Source organism: Microcaecilia unicolor, chromosome 10 (genome assembly GCF_901765095.1).
Source record: "Microcaecilia unicolor chromosome 10, aMicUni1.1, whole genome shotgun sequence".
Taxonomy (NCBI): domain Eukaryota; kingdom Metazoa; phylum Chordata; class Amphibia; order Gymnophiona; family Siphonopidae; genus Microcaecilia; species Microcaecilia unicolor.
In genome coordinates, this window is record NC_044040.1 from 193309778 (window position 1) to 193332643 (window position 22866).

General features: G+C 42.1%; 1 protein-coding gene across 2 annotated transcripts in view; it reads right to left on the reverse strand.

The window, feature by feature from the left end:
• BCHE (butyrylcholinesterase) overlaps positions 1–22866 on the reverse strand; it is a 56649-nt gene that overhangs the window by 23849 nt on the left and 9934 nt on the right. For both annotated transcript variants that reach the window (XM_030216632.1, XM_030216634.1), the window contains exon 3: positions 4771–4937. In XM_030216632.1, the coding sequence (XP_030072492.1) occupies positions 4771–4937 (167 nt within the window). The remainder of the gene's footprint in view (positions 1–4770; positions 4938–22866) is intronic.

A 22866-nucleotide genomic window follows, 5' to 3' on the forward strand; every position in this document is an offset into this window, starting at 1 on the left:
ATTTCACTGTATTGTTAGCCACATTGAACTCAGGTTGCTGGGATAATGTGGGATATAAGGGTCATAAATAAATAAACACATAACAAAAACCAGGAAGCAAACAATGTCTAAAGCAAAACCAGCCAAGATAAAGTTTGTATACATTGCGAGGGACTGAAATCAAGCACACTACAATTTTTTTTTTAAATAAAACTCAAAGTTTAGGGTTAACTTTCATTCAACTATCATAACTGAATTAGGAGAATCCAGTATTATCATTGTTTTTTCTCAACAATGGGAGAAAAAAGATCAGCGGGAAAAACTCCCAATCAAATATATAAGCTGGAGAAAAGCTGCTGCTCCAAAAATCCCCGTGTACAAAACTGTTAAATTTCGGGTTCTCTAAAAGTAAAAAAAAATACCAAAAACTGTGGACAGGAAATTACAAAAGCAAAGCAGATGCCAACACCTATCTGAAGAGTTCTTATGGTACTCCCATCCTGTTTGTGAAAACTGCAAGTAGATAATCTCCATTCATGAATGACTTCCACTTTTAATTTGGCTATTTCAGTTTTGAATTCTGCTTTGCAGTCCTAAACTTTCCCAGCACAGTCCCCCAATTTACCTTGACAATGGCCACTGTTTTTTGCAAAATGCTGCTTATTTCACCAGGGGCGTAGCCAGACAACAGATTTTGGGTGAGCCTAGGCAAGGATTGGGTGGGCACCAAGTGTTCTCCCCGACCCCCCCCCCCCCCCCAAACAAAAAATCTCAGCTGGTGGGAAAACGCTTCTTTCCACCTTGGCAGCAGGAATGCACTGAAAACTGAGCATGTGCAGGTGCCGGGGTTGTGAAGAGTAGCATTTTCGTTACCATCAGGGGGAAATCTTCAGGTGGTGGAGCTTGGGATTCCCACCAGTTACCACTAAACATGTGCTACTGTTGGGTGGGACTGAGCCATAAATGGGTGGGCCCTGGCCCACCCAAGCCCACCTGTGGCTACGCCACTGTATTTCACAGAACACTGCTTTGCACTATCCATGCCTAATGGGAGAAAGGGTTGGCTCCATGCAGCAATGACTTTGCTTCCAGTTGACATCTTGCTCCTCCATTCTCAATGGCTTTCCCTCATCATCCTCCCTCCCCCTTAGCACCAGGATGGTCACAAGTCACCTTTGGGTCAGGATAATGTACACATGAAGGAAGCAGCCTTTGTTGAATGATAGTAAAGTAAGTTTGTCCATGTCAGGGGCATATGGCAAGACACGTTTTGAGTCACAATGCAAAAATGAGAAAATAGCCTTCCTGACCCTCATTGAAAGAGAACATTTTGGAACGCACAGTGGCAAGATGATGAGCATTAATAATGAATGAGCCTGTTGTCCACTGCATGTTGATTTATGTGCAAGAGATGTCCACTGGATCTGTAATGCACGAATGAATGAGTTCTTCATAGCAATGGAAGTAGAATATAAGACGACATAGGTGCAATATTCACACAGCTGGCTATCCCATTGCATTGGTAGCATTAAATGCAGGCTGCTTTTATGGCCTACTCTTTAAAGCAGGATGTTGCACTTTTTTGAGATACGAAAACATAGTGTTGATCATGTGAGCTATCTGCTGCATCAAAGGTGGGAGCCATTTCCCAATAACTCAGCTTTAATGGTTATGATTAATATGCTGTTGCATTCAATGCTTTGTATTCTCTTAGTGGCCCTCTTACAAAGGCGCGTAAGCACTTATGTGCATCCATTGTGCGTCAATTTGAAACTACCGCGTGCCCGGGTGGCAATTCCATTTTTTACACGCATCCCAAAATATTTTTTATTTTCTGCCACGCGGTAATCGGCAGTGTACGTGCATTGACACTTACCGCCCGGTTAGCGCGTGAGACCTTACCACCAAGTCAATGGGTGGCGGTAAGGTCTCAGGCCCAAAATGGACGCAGGCCAATTTTTATTTTGCCGCACCTCCATTTTCGGCTCAAACCAAAAAAAGACCTTTTTGCAGGCGCGCCGGAAAATTACCTGCACGCGTCCAAAACACACGCCTACACCAGCACAGACCATTTCTCGGCTTGCCTTAGTAAAAAGACTCCTTAGACTTTCGCGGCTGATGTTTTGTTAAAATTCCTTGTGAATTTATTAATTTATGCTGTGGCCATAAAACATCCACAAAATCCCTCAAAGAGATTTAAAGCAATTCTATAACTGGGAGACTATAGTTACAAACCCAAATGGCATTATGGAATATTCTATAAGGTAGTGCAAAAGAGTTATGGTGTGTAATGTGAGGGGGTGTACAGGTAGGCAGAATATGGGTGAGCCATGGGTGTGGCACCAACTTACATGCATAATTAATAGAGTACTGTAAGTTACGTGCACTGCATGGTACATTTAGGTGATCCAACTTACACCAGCCGTTGATCTGGTATAAGTGGTTGCATCTATATGTAGGCATATTGAGCTCGACTTGCTCTAGTATTCTGTACCGGAATCTCGGCACCAAGATACTATTATAGAATTGGTGTTCCATGCACAGCATCAAGGCCCCTAACTTGAAGTCAGAAGGTCAGGATCAAGGGTCATGGATTTGATATGCCACCTTTCTGTCATACAACCAAATCCATTTACATATATATATATATATATATATATATATATATATATAATATGCAGGTGCCAAGTTATAGAATTGCTCCAATTGTATTTAGTTTTTGGATTGAGGGAGGGAAAGGATCTGTGAGGGTTAGATCACATGGAATAGCATCTCTATAGTGCCTGATCAGGTTGAGATTTCTGACACTCTTTTGAGACTGCGGATTACATTGTTAGTATAGCACAGTGAGTTGTCTGTAACTAACTAAACATCACCTACATGAAATAATGGTCAGTTTATAGCTGAATGAAGGTCACACATCGTACCTGTAATGTTTTCCACCAGACCTTATGTTAACCGTGTAAGATTTCTTACTCCAGGGATATTTTTATTCTCTCAAGTATTTGAGGTTCACCATTTACTGGATCAGATTTCTTCACAGGTTCAAGTAGCACAATGTTGTTAGTAGGTTATGCCAGTTAGGTCTTTATCCTGAAAAGCTGCTCTATGGTTTGTTTTGACTTTCTTAATCGCTTGAGGTTTCTCACCCATTTGCAAAAAATAGTCCATCTCCATAAAAATTGAGAATCGTAGGTATTTTGTGTGAGACAATTTCATTTTGCAATGACCTCTTCTTGAATAAGCTCCCAAATCAAATATCCGATTACAGTAGTAAAACTGAGTTGGAACACAGTAGGAACATTGCTGGACTGCATGTGATATCATATTGAAGATTCCTTGGGTACAGCAGTTGAATATCCCAATGAACTTTTAGATCTGCATTTGTACTTTACTGAAGTGGTTTTGTAAATTAGCAGAAAGTTATTGTCATGATGTGATTTGCGATCTGGGTCTGGAATAAATAAACTTTGAAGTTTAAAGTGAACTTTTATTAGTCAGAAGGAGATGCCCCAGTGGCTAAGCAGGAGTTTTAGGGGCCCCTTTACTAAGGTGCATAGCCACCTACATGCTTCCAATGCGCATCAATTTGGAACTGCCGCAAGGCTCGGGCGGTAATTCCATTTTTTATGCACGTCCGATATGTGTGGAAGAAAATATTTTTTATTTTCTACCACGTGGTGCAAATCGGGCGGTAATAGACAGTGTACACGTGCTGACAATAACCACCCAGTTAACGCGTGAGACCTTACCGCTAACTTAATGGGTGGCAGTAAGGTCTCAGGCCCAAAATGGACATGCGTCAATTTGTATTTTGCCACACATCCCAGGCGGTAATCGGAGAGGACTTAACAAAGATCTGGGTTTTCTAGCCCATTATAAACCATAAAATTGTACTGCTTTGCCACCCTCCTGTCTCCATGCATATCTCCTTGTCCCTCATCCACCCGACTCTTCCTGTCTCTCACCTATCCACCCTCATCCTGTTAGACTGTCACTGAAATGCTTTGATGTTTCACTTATATAAACTGTCACCTACCAACATTTGCTTATTTCTGATCTGACGAAGAAGGGCAACCTTCGAAAGCTAATCAAGAAGTGTATTATGTCCAATAAAAAAGATATCATTTTATTTTCTTTTTCATGTTTTATTTCTATTGATTACCTTTAAAAGTGGACTAACACGGCTACCACACCTCTCTACAAAGGAAAATAAACATCTGCTTTGTAGAATACTAGCTTAGTAGGGCAAACACTTGAGCATAATTTAGGCGTGACCACTTACTACAGCCATAAAACTACTGTAAATGCGTGTGCCTAGATTGATAAACAAAATGGGTATAAATTACATGATACTATTCTATCATTTATTTATGTAAGTGTGCACTCTGTCCATGCTCCATTCAGGCTCCACCAATGTGTACGACCACCTTCAAAACAGCATCACATTAAATAGAATAGAGCATAGCTAGTAAATTGGCATTTACAGGTACATGTACAAGCTTATGTGCCAGTAGGCCGGTTATTTATGTGCATTTTAGGCTCCGAAATGTTGGTGCCCACTAACATATCAGGGTTTGATTTTCATAATTATCTCTTCTAGCCCTTTCTATCCATTCACCTGTAGAAATTGAGTCTATTTTAAATACCTTCAGCGTGCTTGCTTGCATCTTGACCGTCACCGTTACAATCATACCTACCCGTTCCCACAGATATTTTTTTTTTCATTTTGTTATGTTCATTTCATTGGTTTGCTTTAAAATGTAAATACTTCATAGCATTATAGCTTACCGGTTGTTTGCAGGATCTTGGGGAAAAATATGTTCCAGAATCTGCACTGCTGGGCTCGCAGTCTCGACTCTTTCATTGGCACTTCTGTGTTTAATGTTATATATTGCTGCGCGTTACTGGTGAAGACTGGCCATTTGTTTTCATGAGGAGGGGCTCCATTTGGATTTCTAGTGATTAAATAGAAACATTATTTTCTGAGGTTTTGGTCTAATTTGTATGATGGAAAATCACGTTATTATTTTGTCATCTCAAACAATTAAAATGGTTGATCATATTGGGACACACGGGGTAATTCTCAAAATGTTGTCTACAGTTAGTTGCTTAAAGTGTGTCTGCAAAGTGCAAATTCTACAATGCCATTATAGATTACTAATGTAAGTCTGCAGTTATGTACCTTACTAGGCCCGAGCGCTTACGCTAGCTGAATGTAGGGGCAGACTGACAGTGATCTGGTCCCCCGGGCAGTAAAGGTCATTGGGCCCCCTAGCCCAAGCCATTGTCCTTGCCACTGCCAGGCCCCCTGCTACCCGCCCCCACCACTGAGACGCCCCCACCTCCCCACTTCCTCTGCCTCTGTTTCCAGCACCCCTCCTGCCCACTACAGCCCCCACCTTTTGTTTCCAGCACCTTCAGGCTTACTATAGCCTCCCCCCCCCTAAGCCTCGGGCCTACCTTGAAGGATCCTGGTGGTTAAGTGGCATCTTCGAAGGCAAGAAAAAACCTCACTCTTTCCTGGCCACTACCACTACTCTATCCTGCGCCTTCATTTCTTCTTAATGGCTGCCGAGACTTCCTTTGGTAGTCTTGTGGATCTTTGGCAGCCATTTTAAAGACATGGCAGTGCCAGGAAGAACAGCAGCAACAGGCAGAAAAGAGTGGGATTCTTTCTAACCTCTAAAGAAGCCATTAGACTACCAGGGCCCTTCAAGTTAGGCCCAGGGAGGGCCCACTGAGGGTTGCGGGGGCTGTAGTGTTCCAGTTGCCCCCCCCCCCCTCAAGAGTCTCTGGGCCCTCGGCACTGCCCGGTTGCCCCTGGCTCAATGGCTGATGTAAATGCTCACACCTAACTGCTGTCAGGCAGCTGACTGATAGCATTCTATAAACTTAGTGCATATGTACTAGGCACACACCTGACCCACCCATGCCCCTCCCATGTCCACACACCTCTAGTTGTGTGCTAAAGAAATTACATGCTAAGAAGGTGATAGAAAATCAACTTTGTGCAATTATGCGTGTAACTGAAAATTAGTGCCAATTAACAACCACATGATGTAACATAGTAACATAGTAGATGACGGCAGAAAAAGACCTGCAAGGTCCATCCAGTCTGCCCAACAAAATGAACTCATGTGTATACCTTACCTTGATTTGTACCTGTCTTTTTCAGGGCACAGACTGTATAAGTCTGCCCAGCACTATTCCCCGCCTCCCAACCACCAGCCCCGCCTCCCACCACCGGCTCTGGCACAGACCGTATAAGTCTGCCCAGCACTATTCCCCGCCTCCCAACCACCAGCCCCGCCTCCCACCACCAGCTCTGGCACAGACCGTATAAGTCTGCCCAGCACTATTCCCCGCCTCCCAACCACCAGTCCCGCCTCCCACCACCGGCTCTGGCACAGACCGTATAAGTCTGCCCAGCACTATCTTCGCCTCCCAACCACCAACCCCTCTTCCCCCCACCGGCAATATGTAGACGACAATATTTGTATTTTTTTTAAAAACAAGCAAACATGCTGGATCCTGTACATCCTGCTACCAGCACATCTTGTAAGAAGACATCTTCTATTGCAGCAGGGACTGTGGAAGACAGGAGAGCTAGACTGAACCCTGAGATTGTTAATGACTTCTTATTCATCCACAGATTTAAAAAATCATAACAGTGCTTCATAGGGCGTATTTCTGTCCTCTAGGGCATACAAAACAGGTTGTATTTTGTACCCTTGGACATTTTAATGGGGTGGATTAGGATTCCTTGGGGTAGTAGAAGTCAGCTATTGTTGGGCTTGGAAGGGTAGAGGGTGGTGGTAGTAGGAGGGTTTATTATAGCTGCTCATTGTTATTATTGTTTTCTATTTATAATTTATACACAACAGTTGCACAGCATATTGTTCCTTTTTATACTTTAATAAAAAGACTTAAATATAAAACCATAAGTGTTCGAGGATTCTACAGATGAGAACATAGCCCATGGGGATGGGGCGGAGACGGGGACAGAACCTGTAGTGACGTAGTGGGGACAGAGACAAGGCCTGCGGGGATGGGACGGGGATGGAGACAGAACCAACGGGGGTGGGGACAGGGCCTGTGGGGACGGGGTGGGGACAGAGACAGGGCCTGCGGGGATGGGGTGGGGATGGAGACAGGGCCTGTGGGGACGGGATGGGGATGGAGACAGGGCCTGCGGGGACGGGACAGGGATGGAGACAGAACCAACGGGGACGGGGTGGGGACAGGGACAGAACCTGGGGGGACGGGGTGGGGATGGAGACAGGGCCTGTGGGGACGGGGTGGGGACAGAGACAGGGCCTGCGGGGACGGGGTGGGGACAGAGACAAAGCCTGCGGGGACGGGGTGGGGATGGAGACAGGGCCTGTGGGGATGGGATGGGGATGGAGACAGGGCCTGCGAGGATGGGTCAGGGATGGAGACAGAACCAACGGGGATGGGGTGGGGACAGGGACAGAACCTGTGGGGACGGGTGGGGATGGAGACAGGGCCTGCGGGGACGGGGTGGGGACGGAGACAGGGCCTGTGGGGACAGGATGGGGATGGAGACAGGGCCTGCGAGGACGGGACAGGGATGGAGACAGAACCAACGGGGATGGGGCGGGGACAGGGACAAATTTTTTCCCCGTGTCATTCTGTAATCAACACATAGGAACTGCATTCTGTGAGATTTTAACAACCACATGATGCTCAGTGAAATCGTGACAGCGGCATTTGTTGCACTGAGGGTCAAGGTGGAACAGAAAAGCAGATGCTAGCATTAAGGGGAGTAAAGCAGGAGAGAGGAAGCAGGTGATCAGGGATGCTAATGCAAAATAAAAACCAGCGCGTGTCCATTTTGGGCCTGAGACCTTACCACCGCCCATTGACTTGGTGGTAAGGTCTCACACGTTAACCGGGCAGTAATCGCCAGCACGCATACATTGCCAGTTAGCGTCCGGTTAGCACCACGCAGTAGAAAATAGAAATTATTTTCTGCCGTGCATATTAGATGCGCGTAGAAATTAGAATTACCGCCAGGGGCACGCGGTAGACGGGTGGTAGTTCTAATTTGCTGCACGTTGTATGCGCATTGGCGCCTACACATCTTAGTAAAAGGGCCCCTAATTGATTTAATGCATGTTAGCACATGTTTAGTTGATTACCATGAGTTATAAGGGGCAGACTGTAGAAAAATATCAGCCCAAGGATGTTTTTTCATTCAGGCCCTGGGGTATCAAATTACAATAATCATAATCTAAACTATTCATTAAAACATGTGCTAGATTTCTGTTTGGAAACCAGCAAAGCAGTATTAAATATTTAATACAATAATAATATCAGAATAAAAAGTAGATATATTTAAACAGTAATAATCCTCATACTTTCTATGTCCTTACTTTCCCCTCAATCAGGATCCTGGGAAACACACCCCTGGTCACGTAGCTAGAAATTCTATAAATGACGCTCAAAAATGGGCACAACGTTTTGGACCACCCCTGACACTCTGAAGCAGATGCAAATGTGGGCATGTCTGTGCTAATCAGTTAGTGTATCTACATTACCGCCTGCTAACCGGTTAGCGCAGGGTTAATGTGGGAACCCTTAGCACCTCCTAAAAAGGAAGTGGTAAGCGCTTCTGTGGAAATTGTTTTAAATGGCTGCATGTTATCGTTAACATTAGCACATGGCCATATATTCAAAAAATAGAAAATAGCCTTTTTTGACGGCCTCCGTAAAAATGGCCTTAGCACACAGAAAAGTCTGGCGTAAGGTCACACTAAGGCCATTTCTTTCTGCAGCTTAGTAAAAGGACCCCTGACTGACTTATAAGAATAATTGAAACTCAGTGTGGCAATTTCCTATAAAACTGATGAGAAGGGGAGAAAACACTCTGCTAAAATCTCAAGCACAATATCTTTGATAACTTTATGCTGATATGAAGGGAAAGTTAATTGGAATAACAGACTTTACTCAGCCCACATTTTAAAGAATTCTTTTCAATGAAGATAATGCATTATCTATCACATACTCCTTTCTGGAGAGGGTGATGACTCTAGCGCCTATATGTATGGATTTACAGAGAGCATGCTTTATGAAAGAACGCTTCTTGACCCTTCCAATTGTAGTCTGGCAAAGTTTCCTTTCTGATTCACTCTCACCCTAGTTTAGAAACCGTGCCAAGGAATTCAAGCCTGGCAAGAACCCAATAGGATCCGTTACAAGGGAAAAGAAAATGTTACAAGGGAAAAGAAAGCCAAAACATCATCAGCATACCAATTCTGCACCATGTGTGCTCTCAAAAACAAGAGGGCATCGAGTTACTGAATAGTTATAACTCTTTCCTTTAACATAACAAATGTACATACCAATTAAAAATATTCTGAAACTGAACATCATGAATATTGTATAAATTATGCTATATAGGAGAGAGTTTTTTTTTCATATTTTCTTAAATATATTTAGCTATTTGTAGGGCAAAACATGTTTTGGACATAAGGAATATAAAAAAGCTAGAGATCCTGAGGACTTCTGGTTTGAGCCCGAAGCGGATGGCTGCCTGAGCAACGTACTCCTGCTGTAAAACCATAAATCTCAACTAGCTTCTTGCCTCATCAAATTTTTGATTGGAATTTTTCTACTTATCCCTTCACCTCTGCTTCTTAACATTATAAAGAAAAACAAAACCAAAGGGAATGTCAATGTTTCCTTTAACTTGAAGCGTCTCAAATCCAACCCACCGTCTCCCAACAAATTCAGCAGACCTATTAATGAGCGTCTTCCTGACGATCCCATTCTCAAAGAGCTCCGGAATATCAAGACATATACCTATTTCCAGGGATATGAGACAGGAGCTGGAGTCTATTCGTGCCCAAATGGCAATATCACAGCAGAATATTGAAGATCTTACTGCGCATACCACGCAGATTGAAAATTTCTTTCCTCAGATTCAGTAAAGTTCATTTTGTTGGAATGTAATTGTATTTTACATGCATTGCCTGTCACCTATTATTTCTCTGTGATTACTCTGTGACCTCTGATGTGAATTACTTAGAGAGGTCACACAGCTATGCAACTTCCTGTGGGGGTTAGACACAGCAGATACAGCAGATGCAGCACATGGAGCACATGGAGCTCATGATCTCTCCTAACCTGAGAGGATCTATGGTGGTGTGAGCATCCATTACCATCTAAGCACATGGAAGGAGCTGATAATACAAATGTATAATAATATGTATATATAAGTCTGTCTGATTATAATCTAACTACAAACTGTGAGTAAACAGATGTTTTGTTACTTCAACTTTAAAGTGACTCAGCAGTGAATTATTCAGGGGTGAATGAGAGAGAGATGAAGAAAGAAATTAACATTTCTAAAGCTGAAGCTGTGTGTACTAAAATCTGCTAATTATTTACTACAAATAATCCAACAAAAGGGTTATGGGCCCAGGGCTCAGGAATTGAAAAAGAAGAGAAATATTACCAGGCAGAAAAAAAGGCCACATTTTTTTTCTCTTAAGTTTTAAAGGAAAGATTCAGTCTGTCTCTCTCTCCCCCCACACAGCAGACAGAAGGCTAAGAAAATGGCTGAGGGAAGAAATTCACCATTTTTCTATTCTCTCAAGGTGCCTAAATTAACTGAGTTTAATTATCGGCAGTGGGAACTAAGATTCATATGTCTCCTTCGAGCAAAAAGATTAAATATATGCTTAGATCAAGACAGAACAGCTGAAAATATGGCTGAATGGGACAATGCAAACTATTATGTGAAGTGCATGCTTTTGGAAGCTCTCTCAGAGAAACAAGCCATATTAGTGGAGGGAAAAGATACACCAAAGGACATTTTATATAAACTGAGAACTATGTATGCAACTACTTATGCAAAGCAGCAACCAATTTGGTTAGCAGAGTTGAATGAAACCAAATTAAGGGATAAAAGTAAATGTAATGATCACATTATGTATCTTATGTCTTCATTTCAAAAGCTAGAACTTTCTGGAATTCCCATGTGTGATGCATTGAAAAGAGCATTTCTTTTTACCTCACTATCAAAGAAGTTTGATGTTTTTAGGTCTGTAAATGAGGCCATTGAAGGGCAATCTTTTGAACAGACAACATCAAAACTAAGGCAGGAATGCATAATAAATGATTCTGAGGAGATGTGTTCTCAAAGTCAGTCAGAGAGAAATGAAACAAATTTCTTGGCAAAGAACAGAGGAAGGCGGAGCTATGGGAAAACTCCACCCAAGGGCAAGCTGATTTGCTACTCATGTGGAAAGGAGGGACATGTATCTAAATGGTGTAAGGAAACACAAAACACTCCCTCTAGCTCACCTAAGCCAATGGAACTAAAGAATTTTCAAACCAGGAAATGTATGAAGGACAAAGATAAACACAAGGGCTTTCTAATGGCAGAAAAATCTTTGACTATGGTAAATAATAATTCAAATGAAAGTACTTGGATTTTGGATTCAGGGAGCACATGCCATTTAACCAATTGTAAGAATTTCTTTCAGGAAATGTGTCCAGAGGAAGGTATTCTTAAAACTGCAAACGCAGGGACTGCTAAGATCCAAGCAAAAGGTATTGGATTCTTAAAATGCAAAGTGTCTAATGAAGTTAAAGAAATTCCTGTAAGTGATGTCTTGTATATTCCCCAAGCAGTTTGCAATATGCTTAGTGTATCTACATTAGATAAGAAGGGATTTGCGATTCATTTTGAAAACAGTAAGTGCACAATCTCTAAAATGATGAAGTGTATGCTGAAGCTTTTATGCATAATGATGTTTATAAGCTGAACATTTCAGGTGAAGCCTCACATATGGCGCAAGTAAGGAAGAATGATGGTAAATGTAGTCTGGAAATCTGGCACCGCCGCCTGGGACATCGTGATTCTAAGGTGATCCAGGATCTTTACAGTAAGCAACTGGCCACCGGCATTCAGATAAGTGAAGATGCTGGTAAAATGGAGAAATGCATAGACTGTGTTACTCAAAAAGGTGTGAGACCCTCATTTCCTGCATACACAGGAAATAGGAGTAATAAAGTGCTGGACTTAATACACAGTGACTTATGTGGACCGTTTAATATCCCATCATTGGGAAATAACAGATTTGTGCTAATATTCTTGGATGATTTCTCTAGATATTGTGTGGCCTATTTGCTGAAAGAAAAAAGTCAAGTCACAGACATGCTGAAGAAATACGTAGCCATGGTGAGCAATAAATTTGAAAGAAAACCAAAGGTTCTTCAGACCGACAATGGTGGTGAGTTCATTTCACAAAGCATGCGCACATTTCTAGAACAAGAAGGCATTCAACATATCACAACAGTAGCTTACACACCAGAGCAAAATTCTGTTGCAGAGAGAAAATTTAGGTCACTTGTGGAAATGACCAGATGTATGCTGTCAGATAGCAATCTCCCTAAAAGACTATGGGGGGAAGCCATTCTCACAGCAGTGTACCTACAAAATAGAATGCCAACTAAAGGCGCTGAGCGCACACCACATGAGACATGGCATGGTAGGAAGCCAAACCTGTCACACATAAGAACATTTGGAAGTACAGCATATGCTCATGTACCAAAGCAAAGAAGGCATAAGCTGGATTCCACAACAGAAAGGGGCATTTTAGTTGGCTATGCTCCAGGACACAAAGGATATAGAATTTTGAATCTGAAAACTGGCATTGTTGGCATAAGACATGTTACATATTTTGATGAAAACAAGAGGGTTGATAAAGGCTGGATTATCCCAGATGAGCCTTATCATCCAGAATATGAAACTAGAACCATAATAGACATGCCAGTGTATATAAATGCCATACCAAGGCAGATGTCTGAAAGCAACTCATCTGTATCTAACGAGGAACAGGCAGAGGAAGCAGACACAGAAAGGATCATTGAAGAAGACAGTACAGTTGGAGAAGGGGAATCAATTGGAGAAGGACTCTCAGATTTTGAGGATGCGGAAAGGTCAGACCAACCTGTCGTCAGACGCTCATCCAGGGAAAACAAAGGTGTTCCACCCCCAAGACTGTCTTACCTAACAAAGTCAGCAGAAGCTCAAGAGCCCTTAACATGGGATGAGATTGAGAAAATGCCAGCAGAAGAAGCTGCTGAATGGCATAAAGCTGCACAAGAAGAAATTGATGCATTGGATAAAAATAATACTTGGATTCTTACAAAATTACCTCCTGGCAAGAAAGCTATAGGATGCAAATGGGTATTCAAGTTAAAAAGGAATGCACAAGGAAAAGTGGAAAGGTATAAAGCCAGATTAGTGGCAAAGGGATATCTTCAAAAATATGGAGAAGATTTTGATGAAGTGTTTGCACCTGTAGTGAAACACACGACAATTAGAACACTTCTGAGCATTGCAGTCTCAAAAGGCATGCAAGTCAAACACATTGATGTGAAAACAGCGTTTCTTCACGGAGATATAACTGAAGACTTGTACATGGAACAACCAACAGGTTTCATAAATACAAAACAAAGACAGCTAGTGTGTAAATTAAACAAAGGTCTTTGTGGATTAAAGCAAAGTGCAAAATGTTGGAATGAAAAATTGCATGAAATATTGACAAATTTAGGATTTAAGCAAGGTGAAGCAGATAAATGCTTGTACACTAGGTGCACAAATGGACAATATGCATACATTTTAGCTTTTGTTGATGATCTGCTCATTGCAAGCAAAAGTGAGCAAGAGTACAAGGACATTGTAAAGTGTTTACATCAGAATGTTGAGATAAAAGAACTTGGTAATGTGTCATACTATCTTGGTATAGAAATTGAGAAACAAAATGATGGTTCTTATCTTCTAAGCCAGAAGCAGAAAATAAATGAGCTTATTGAAAGTTTAGGTATGCAAGATGCCCAAGTTGTAAGCACTCCCATGATCACTGATTTTCTGAAGGATGAAACAGTAAGAGAACCTTTACCAGATAACATCCAATATAGATCAGCCATAGGTAAGCTTTTATATCTAACTACCACATACAGGGCTGATATAGCAAATGCAGTAGGAATTTTGAGCAGAAGGGTCAGCTCACCTACCAAATCAGATTGGACTGCAGTTAAAAGGATGGTAAGGTATTTAAAGGGTACCATTGATTGTAAAATTAAAGATTTCAGCCAATAGTAATCCAAAACTAATATGTTACTGTGATTCAGATTGGGCAGGGGATCATTCTGATTATAAATCCACAAGTGGATATGTGTTTATGTATGGAAATGTACAAATTTCATGGGCCAGTCATAAACAAAGTATTGTGAGTCTGTCTTCTACAGAAGCTGAATATGTGGCTGTATCGGAAGCGTGCAGAGAACTGATGTGGATTGAAAAACTTTTGCTGGATTTCGGAATAGCTGAAAAGAGACCAATCCAGATAATGGAAGATAATCAGAGCTGCATCCGACTGTCACAGAATGACAAGGTTCAGTCACGCACCAAGCACATCGCAACGAAATACCACAACGTGCGAGAGTTGGCGAAAGAAGGGGTCATCAGTCTACACTATTGTCACACCAGTGAGATGACAGCTGACATCATGACCAAACCGTTACCCAGAGAACGTTTTGTGAATCTGCGTATAAAGCTTGGACTTTGTATGAATAAATAATTGCATGACAGTTATGCATGAGAAGGGGTTTGTTGGAATGTAATTGTATTTTACATGCATTGCCTGTCACCTATTATTTCTCTGTGATTACTCTGTGACCTCTGATGTGAATTACTTAGAGAGGTCACACAGCTATGCAACTTCCTGTGGGGGTTAGACACAGCAGATACAGCAGATGCAGCACATGGAGCACATGGAGCTCATGATCTCTCCTAACCTGAGAGGATCTATGGTGGTGTGAGCATCCATTACCATCTAAGCACATGGAAGGAGCTGATAATACAAATGTATAATAATATGTATATATAAGTCTGTCTGATTATAATCTAACTACAAACTGTGAGTAAACAGATGTTTTGTTACTTCAACTTTAAAGTGACTCAGCAGTGAATTATTCAGGGGTGAATGAGAGAGAGATGAAGAAAGAAATTAACATTTCTAAAGCTGAAGCTGTGTGTACTAAAATCTGCTAATTATTTACTACAAATAATCCAACACATTTTAGGTACCACAAAGAGGCGCACTGTGCGCCAATTCTATCACGGCTTAAGAACATGCCTTAACCATTGTAAAATACTAATGGGGCTGATATTCAGACCGTGGTAGATAGCTCGGCTAACTCCCACAGTCAACAGTAATGCCAGATATTCTATGCCGTGCCATTTCCGCTTTGAACTTAACCCGCTGAGCCGATATTCAGCATTGGCTGGTTAAATTCAAACTGGCTAAAGATGTTCCAGCTATACAGGGGACCAAAGATGACCGCCAAACCCATGCTAATAATCAGCAGATAACCAGTTATATCGTGCGATATAACTTATTCAGCGGGAGACAGCTGGCTATTTCCTGCTGAATATTGCCAAAGGCTCAGGGTAACCAAACAGGGAACAGTGCAGCATGAAGCAGCAGTAATATTGAATACCAAGTAATAAAGCTAAGTGTATTGCATTATATATTAAGTATGTTCTAGAAATCAACATGCTTTTTTTTTCATAAAAATTCATAATTTCAAAAAAATAGAAAATGTATTAGATAACTGCGGTCCATAAAAAAGTTTTGGGGCTGCTCATAAGGGGTTTTTGCCTATGATGAAGAGAAGACTAGTTGGTCTGTTCCAGCTCCGATAGATGGATATTTGATCTGGGAGCTCTTTGAGGCTTTTCCCCCATTACTATTGTAGTTTTATATTGAGTGGAAGCTTTCGTATTTACAATTTGTTCTTATCTCCACACCACCAAACATATTCGTTTAGTTGAACATTGCCAAATAGCCAGCTAAGTACCATTTAATTGGCCAGGTGCCATTCCTGGATGGTTAAATAGTTTTGAATATTGGAGGTGGGGGGGGGGGGGGGGGGGTAATGTTCCAAAAAGTAGGTATGTCGATTTATGACGGGTCATTGCTGACATAAGTAGCTGCACTTAAGTGCGCCATGAAACACGCAGAACTGACAATATTCTGTAAGTTGCATGTGTAATTTGTCGATATGCCCGTATTCCACCCAGGCATCCTACTTCCTGAGAGTCACGCGCAAAGCAATTTAGGTGCACTGTTTATAGAACAGTGCCTAGTGCTTAAGCGCATAACTCCCAATTATTGACATCAGTCATGCCTGTAAGTGCTACTATGCTATAAACTGGGAGCATTACTGATGCTTAACTTTTGACATCAGCTCATAGAATTACCTTTGTGTTCAATGCCCCTTGCACATTAGCAAGGGAGACAGGGCAGATCCAATGACATCAGCTCTGGAACTCATTGCCGGAGGTAGTTCCTGAAGGAAATGTCCATAGTCTGTTATTGAGATGGACATGGGGGAAGCCATTGCTTGCCTTGGGATTGGTAGCACGAAATGTTGCTGCTATTTGGGTTTCTACATTGAATGTTGCTACTATTTGAGATTCTGAATGGAATGTTGCTACTCTTTGGGGTTCTACATGGAACGTTGCTACCATTTGGGATTCTGAATGGAATGCTGCTACTTTTTGGTTTTCTACATGGAATGTTGCTACTTACTGGGTTTCTGCCAGGGTCTTGTGACCTGCATTGGTCACTGTTGGAAGCAGGATACTGTTAAGTGTGTCAATATGCCTTTGCTCTTGGGACTAGTTAACACTTCTTGAGATGTCATTCGTTTCCAGGTTTTGACATGAACTGTGACATTTATCACAATTAGCATTAGTCAATGTGTGTATTAATGAGCCTCTTTGAATGCACTGGCAAGCAGTGTAGATCCTTCATTTTTTGCTTCATATTTGAGCTTAATTTTTCTAGCAAGATCAGAAATACAAAAAAGCACCTTATTGATATCACATGATAATACATTTTTAATGTGTGTAGAATGCCAGTTTTGGCATTTAATATGTGTTATTTATTGTTGCAGCTTAGTAAAAAGGCCTAATAAAGAGTTGTTTTGGGGAACATAAAGTTCATTTTCTAGATGAACCCTCCACACATTAATTGTAAGAAACAATTTTTCTGTTTAAGAGATTTGGTTCTTCAGTTTGAGAACAAAAATTGCTGTAAATTATCTTGCTAAGTGTGGTACAAAATATATAGAGAATTCTAATACCTTTACTGATTTTTTATCCCATTTTCTAAAGAAGAATGCCAGGCACATTGATGTGCTACACGTGGATCACTTCTGAACATTGATATCACTTCATCACCCATGTCACGCCCCCAGCATGGATATACAAATCAGAATTGAGACATCCAGAATTGAGACATCTTAAAATTCTGCTAGTATTTTAGAAAAGGATCTGGTGCAAGAATGAGAGTTTATATGCCAGTTACATGTGCAGCAGGATTATCCACTTTAGATTCATTAACATCTAATGTGTTGCGGTGGCTAAGAAGGTGAACAGAATGTTGAGTATTATTAGAAAAGGGATGGAAAACAAGCATGAGGATGTTATAATGCCGTTATATCGCTCCATGGTGCGACCGCACCTGGAGTATTCTGTTCAGTTCTGGTCGCCTCATCTCAAAAAAGATATAAAGGAATTGGAGAAGGTGCAGAGAAGGGTGACCAAAATGATAAAAGGGATGGGACGACTACCTTATGAGGAGAGGTTAAGAAGGCTAGGACTCTTTAGCCTGGAGAAAAGGCGGCTGAGGGGTGATATGATAGAGGTGTACAAAATAATGAGTGGGGTAGAGCGGACAGATGTGAAGCGTTTGTTTACGCTTTCTAACAATAATAGAACCAGGGGACACAAGATGAAATTAGAATGTGGTAGGTTTAAAACAAATGAGAGAAAGTTTTTCTTTACTCAGCGCATAGTTAGACTCTGGAACTCATTGTCGGAGAAGGTAGTGATGGCAACTGGCCTTGCTGAGTTTAAAGGGGGTCTGGACAGATTCCTGAAGGAAAAGTCCATTGATCATTCTTAAATTTTGGGTTTTTGCCAGGTTCTTGGGGCCTAGATTGGCCGCTGTCGGAGACAGAGTGCTGGGCTTTATGGACCTTTGGTCTTTTCCCAGCGTTTCCCAGCGTGGCAGTGCTTATGTTCTTATGTACTTATGTTAATGGGCCCAACAAGGCAACATTATCCTGTATGTGCTGGTATTTCAGAACATATCTATCTATCTATCTATCTATCTATCTATCTATCTATCTATCTATCTATCTATCTATCTATCTATCTATCTATCTATCTATCTATCTATCTATCTATCTATCTATCTATGTGTGTGTGCTAGAGTGCACATGTGTAGTTAGCCATTTTAGAAACATTAATTTCTATGTTTTACAATGTTGGCAGGTATCACTTTTTGGGATTGGAAAAAAAACACTGGATGATTAAGGGGGTGACCTTTCCTAATACCTCCAGAGGAGCACAACCCACAACAGTGGAGGAGTGGCCTAGTGGTTAGGGTGGTGGACTTTGATCCTGGGGAACTGAGTTCGATTCCCACTTCAGGCACAGGCAGCTCCTTGTGACTCTGGGCAAGTCACTTAACCCTCCATTGCCCCATGTAAGCCGCATTGAGCCTGCCATGAGTGGGAAAGCGCAGGGTACAAATGTAACAAAAATAAAATAGATACTATTGGACATTCTACATGGAATGTTGCTACTATTGGAGATTCTACATGGAATGTTGCTATTCCACTAGCAACATTCCATGTAGAAGCCTGCGCGGCCACATTGGTGATCTGCAAGGGCCAACTTCTACATGGAATGTTGCTAGTGGAATAGCAACATTCCATGTAGAATCTCCAATACTAGCAACAATGGAGGAGTGGCCTAGTGGTTAGGGTGGTGGATTTTGGAACTGAGGAACTGAGTTTGATTCCCACTTCAGGCACAGACAGCTCCTTGTGACTCTGGGCAAGTCACTTAACCCTCCATTGCCCCATGTAAGCCGCATTGAGCCTGCCATGAGTGGGAAAGCGCAGGGTACAAATGTAACAAAAAAAAAAAAAAAGCAATTTTCTAAAACCTAGATATCTTGGAGGGCATGTAAAAATCCAAATGTTGATCCTTTGGACATGGGGAATGCACATTTATTATTTTTTTGCCCCACCCTTTGTATGTTTCATTGCATAATATAGGGTCGGTGCTAAAATAGCACAACTTTGTGGTAAAATAACTTTTCTTAACGTTAGTCCACACTGACAGCTATGCTCCTTAGGATCAACCTCTTTACCTTTTGCACCGAAGTCCACATAAATGGTAATACAAACTCAAAGACTAAAATGTTTTAATCATCACATTTTAACCTCTTGGGCCAACGCCTTCGTGATGAAATTGAACAAAGAAAAAACACAATGCCTAATCCTCTCATCTCAACACTCCGCGCCCATCCCATCTAATCTTAAAACCTCTGACATCACAATCCCCATTTCCGACAACCTGAAAATCCTTGGAGTGACACTAGACAACCACCTTTCGCTGGAAAATCACGCTAAATCCACCACAAAGAAAATGTTCAATATGATGTGGTTACTGAAACGCGTAAAATCCCCCAGAAACCTTTCCGGAATTTGGTGCAATCCACGGTACTTACCCATGTCGACTACTGTAATAGTATCTTCTTAGGCTGCAAGGCCCTTATCCTGAAAAAACTTCAGACTGCCCAAAATACAGCACTGAGACTCATTTTCGGCAAATCACGTTTTGAGTGCGCAACTCCTCTTCGTGCAAAACTTCACTGGCTCCCTATCAAAGAGCGAATCAACTTCAAGATCCACACATTAATCCACAAGATTATCCACGGTGAATCTCCGGACTATATGCTTAATCTGATTGACCTTCCGACCAGAAACATGTCTGAATCTTCGCGAAATTACCTCAATCTGCATTTCCCCAATTGCAAAGGAATCAAATACAAAACCTTCTCCTTCCTAGGCAGCCAACTCTGGAATGCCCTCCCCAGACCTATCCGATCAATTTGTGACTGTTTGCCCTTCCGGAAAGCACTGAAGACCCATTTATTCAAGCAAGCCTATCCTAATGGCCCAGACTAATCTTATGAACCCATCTACCTAACGACACTGACCTAGACTGTATCTCCTACCTTACTCCCTTCTCCATTGCCTATCTCTATCTACTCACCTCTTATATTTAACCTTTACTTTCTCCAACAATATTCTGTATTCCCTATTACTATGTAAGCCGCATTGAACCTGCTTTGAGTGGGAAAGCGCGGGATACAAATGTAATAAATAAATAAATAAATAAATAAATGTTAACACATTAATTCTTCTGGTAATGCTGTTGCCTTTTAGTACATAAACTCTAAAATATGAAAATTGCCAAAGTAACCCACATGCATCCAGACTAACCCTCTTGCAATATGCACATTTTTGACCTTTAAATATGCATATCCCAACTTCATAAAACTGGGATTTAGATGTGCATGTAATATGCAAAGTTATCCATGTCTGAAACACGCATATGGCTTGTAAAATATGTACCTATAACTCCTATTTCGCTAATACAATTCCAGTTTGCATATGTGACTTCTGTTAATATGGATCATATAGGACATGCAGGACATGGCTGAACAATAGTCTGTCAGATTGTGTGTTGAACTAGGCTTCAAAAGGTTGAAAAGGGCAAACTGAAAAATGCTTGCAATGGTATATTTGCTGACATTTACTGGAAATGGCCCTGAAGCAGCTGTTCTTGTAAAAGTTTTACAATATAGCCTAGCCAGGAAATAATAATGGTTTGGAAACAGTTTTTGCTAAGAAACTGAAATATGATTTCATTAGAAAATAGTTTATAGCAGGGGCGTAGCTACTAGTGGGCCTGGGTGGGCCCAGGCCCACCCAATTTCAGCTTTGGCCCGCCCACCCAATCGCACACACACGCCCGCCCACTTTTCCTCCAGGCCCGCACCAGCCCCAGCTCCCATTGCCGGCCACTGCTGCTTTTTCTGTTGAGCAGCAGGGTCGGCGCTACATAAAAACGAAGCGCTCAGCTGACTGAGCTGAGCGCCAACACTAACGAGAAAAAATGTTTTAAAAAAAAGCGCGGCACCGCAGGCAGCCTTGAGGCATTGGCTTCAGGCTCCTCCCATCTCTTACGTCACTGCCCCTGCTTCTCTCCAGGGGCAGTGATGTAAGAGATGGGAGGAGCCTGCAGAGCCTGCAGCCAATGCCTCAAGGCTGCCTGCGGTGCTGCGCTTTTTAAACATTTTTTCTCGTTAGCATTTGCGCTCAGCTCAGTCAGCTGAGCGCTTCTTCTTTTTGTAGCGCCGGCCCTACTGATCAACAGGAAAAGCAGCAGTGACCGGCAATGGGAGCTGGGGCTGGCGCTGGCGGGCCTGAATCAGGCGGGCCTAAATCGGGAGAGGGAAAACAAATGGAAGGATGGGGAGAAATAGGGAAAATGGATGGAAGGATGGGGAGAAAGAGGGAAAATGAAAGGATGGCAGAAAAAGAGGGAAAACAGACGGAAGGATGGCAGAGAAAGAGGGAAAACAGATGGAAGGATGGGGAGAGAAAGAGGGAAAACAGATGGAAGGATGGGAAGAAAGAGGGAAAACAGATGGAAGGATGGCAGAGAAAGAGGGAAAACGGAAAGATGGCAGAGAAAGAGGGAAAAAAATGGAAGGATGGGAGAGAAAGAGGGAAAACAGATGGAAGGATGGCAGAGAAAGAGGGAAAACAGATGGACGGATGGGGAGAGAAAGAGGGAAAACAGATGAAAGGATGGGGAGAGAAAGAGGGAAAACAGATGGAAGGATGGCAGAGAAAGAGGGAAAACAGATGGAAGGATGGGAAGAAAGAGGGGAGATGGATGAAAGAATGCAGAGAGAAAGGGGAGAGACTGGAAGGATGTGGAGAGAGAAGGGACACTGAACAGAAAAGGGTAGAGAGATAGAGAGACACTGGTTAGAAGGAGGGAGAGAGGAGACATTAGATGGAAGGATCAGGAGAGAGGGGTAGATGGGTGGAAGGATGGGGAGAGAAAGAGGGAAGACGCTGGATGGAAGGGTAGGGAGAAAGAGGTGACACTAGATGAAAGGATGCAGAAAGAAAGAGGGGAGACCACTGGAAGGATGGGGAGAGAGAGGGGAGAGCTGCTGCATGGAAAAGGGGAGTAGTGAAAGACTGGAGAATAAGAGGAAGGGGCATGGGGAGAACAAGGGTGAGAAAAAGATGAAAAGCCATAAGTAGATGAAGGAAATTAAAGAATGGATAGTAAGAATGAATTAAATCTGGACAGAGAGAGAGGCAGAAAAATATTGAAGAAAGCAAAGAAAAAGGAGAGAAAATGACAAATGGCCAGGAAACCCTGGCAGAAGAGTCAAGCGAAAATGAAGGAAAGCAGAATCTAGAGACTGGGAGCAACACAATGAGAAAAAGTAAATGGCCATACAACAAAGGTAAAGAAACTAGTTTTATTTTTAATTTAGGATAAAGTAATATGGTACCTGTGTTAATAAAGTTTCAGAGACCAATACTTCCTTCCTTAGGTCAGGAGAGGATACCGTAACAGCATTATACTGACCTGAGGCAGGAGGCTTTGGCCTCTGAAAGCTCACTGAAAAGGGTGTTAGGCCATTAAATAAATTGTCTGAAATCTGATGCACTGAAAAGCAGCACTTTACCCTGTGTGACAAATGCATCTGATTAGTGTGACTAAATTTTGCTGGGGGAGGGGGGTAGAGAGAAAATTTTGTGCCCACCCACTTTGGGTTCAGGCCCACCCAAAATTGGCAGCCTGGCTACGCCACTGGTATAGACCCAGCTAATTTAGGGGAATTTGGATAGTCCAGCAGGTGGTAGACAGTAAACAGAAACTTGTGG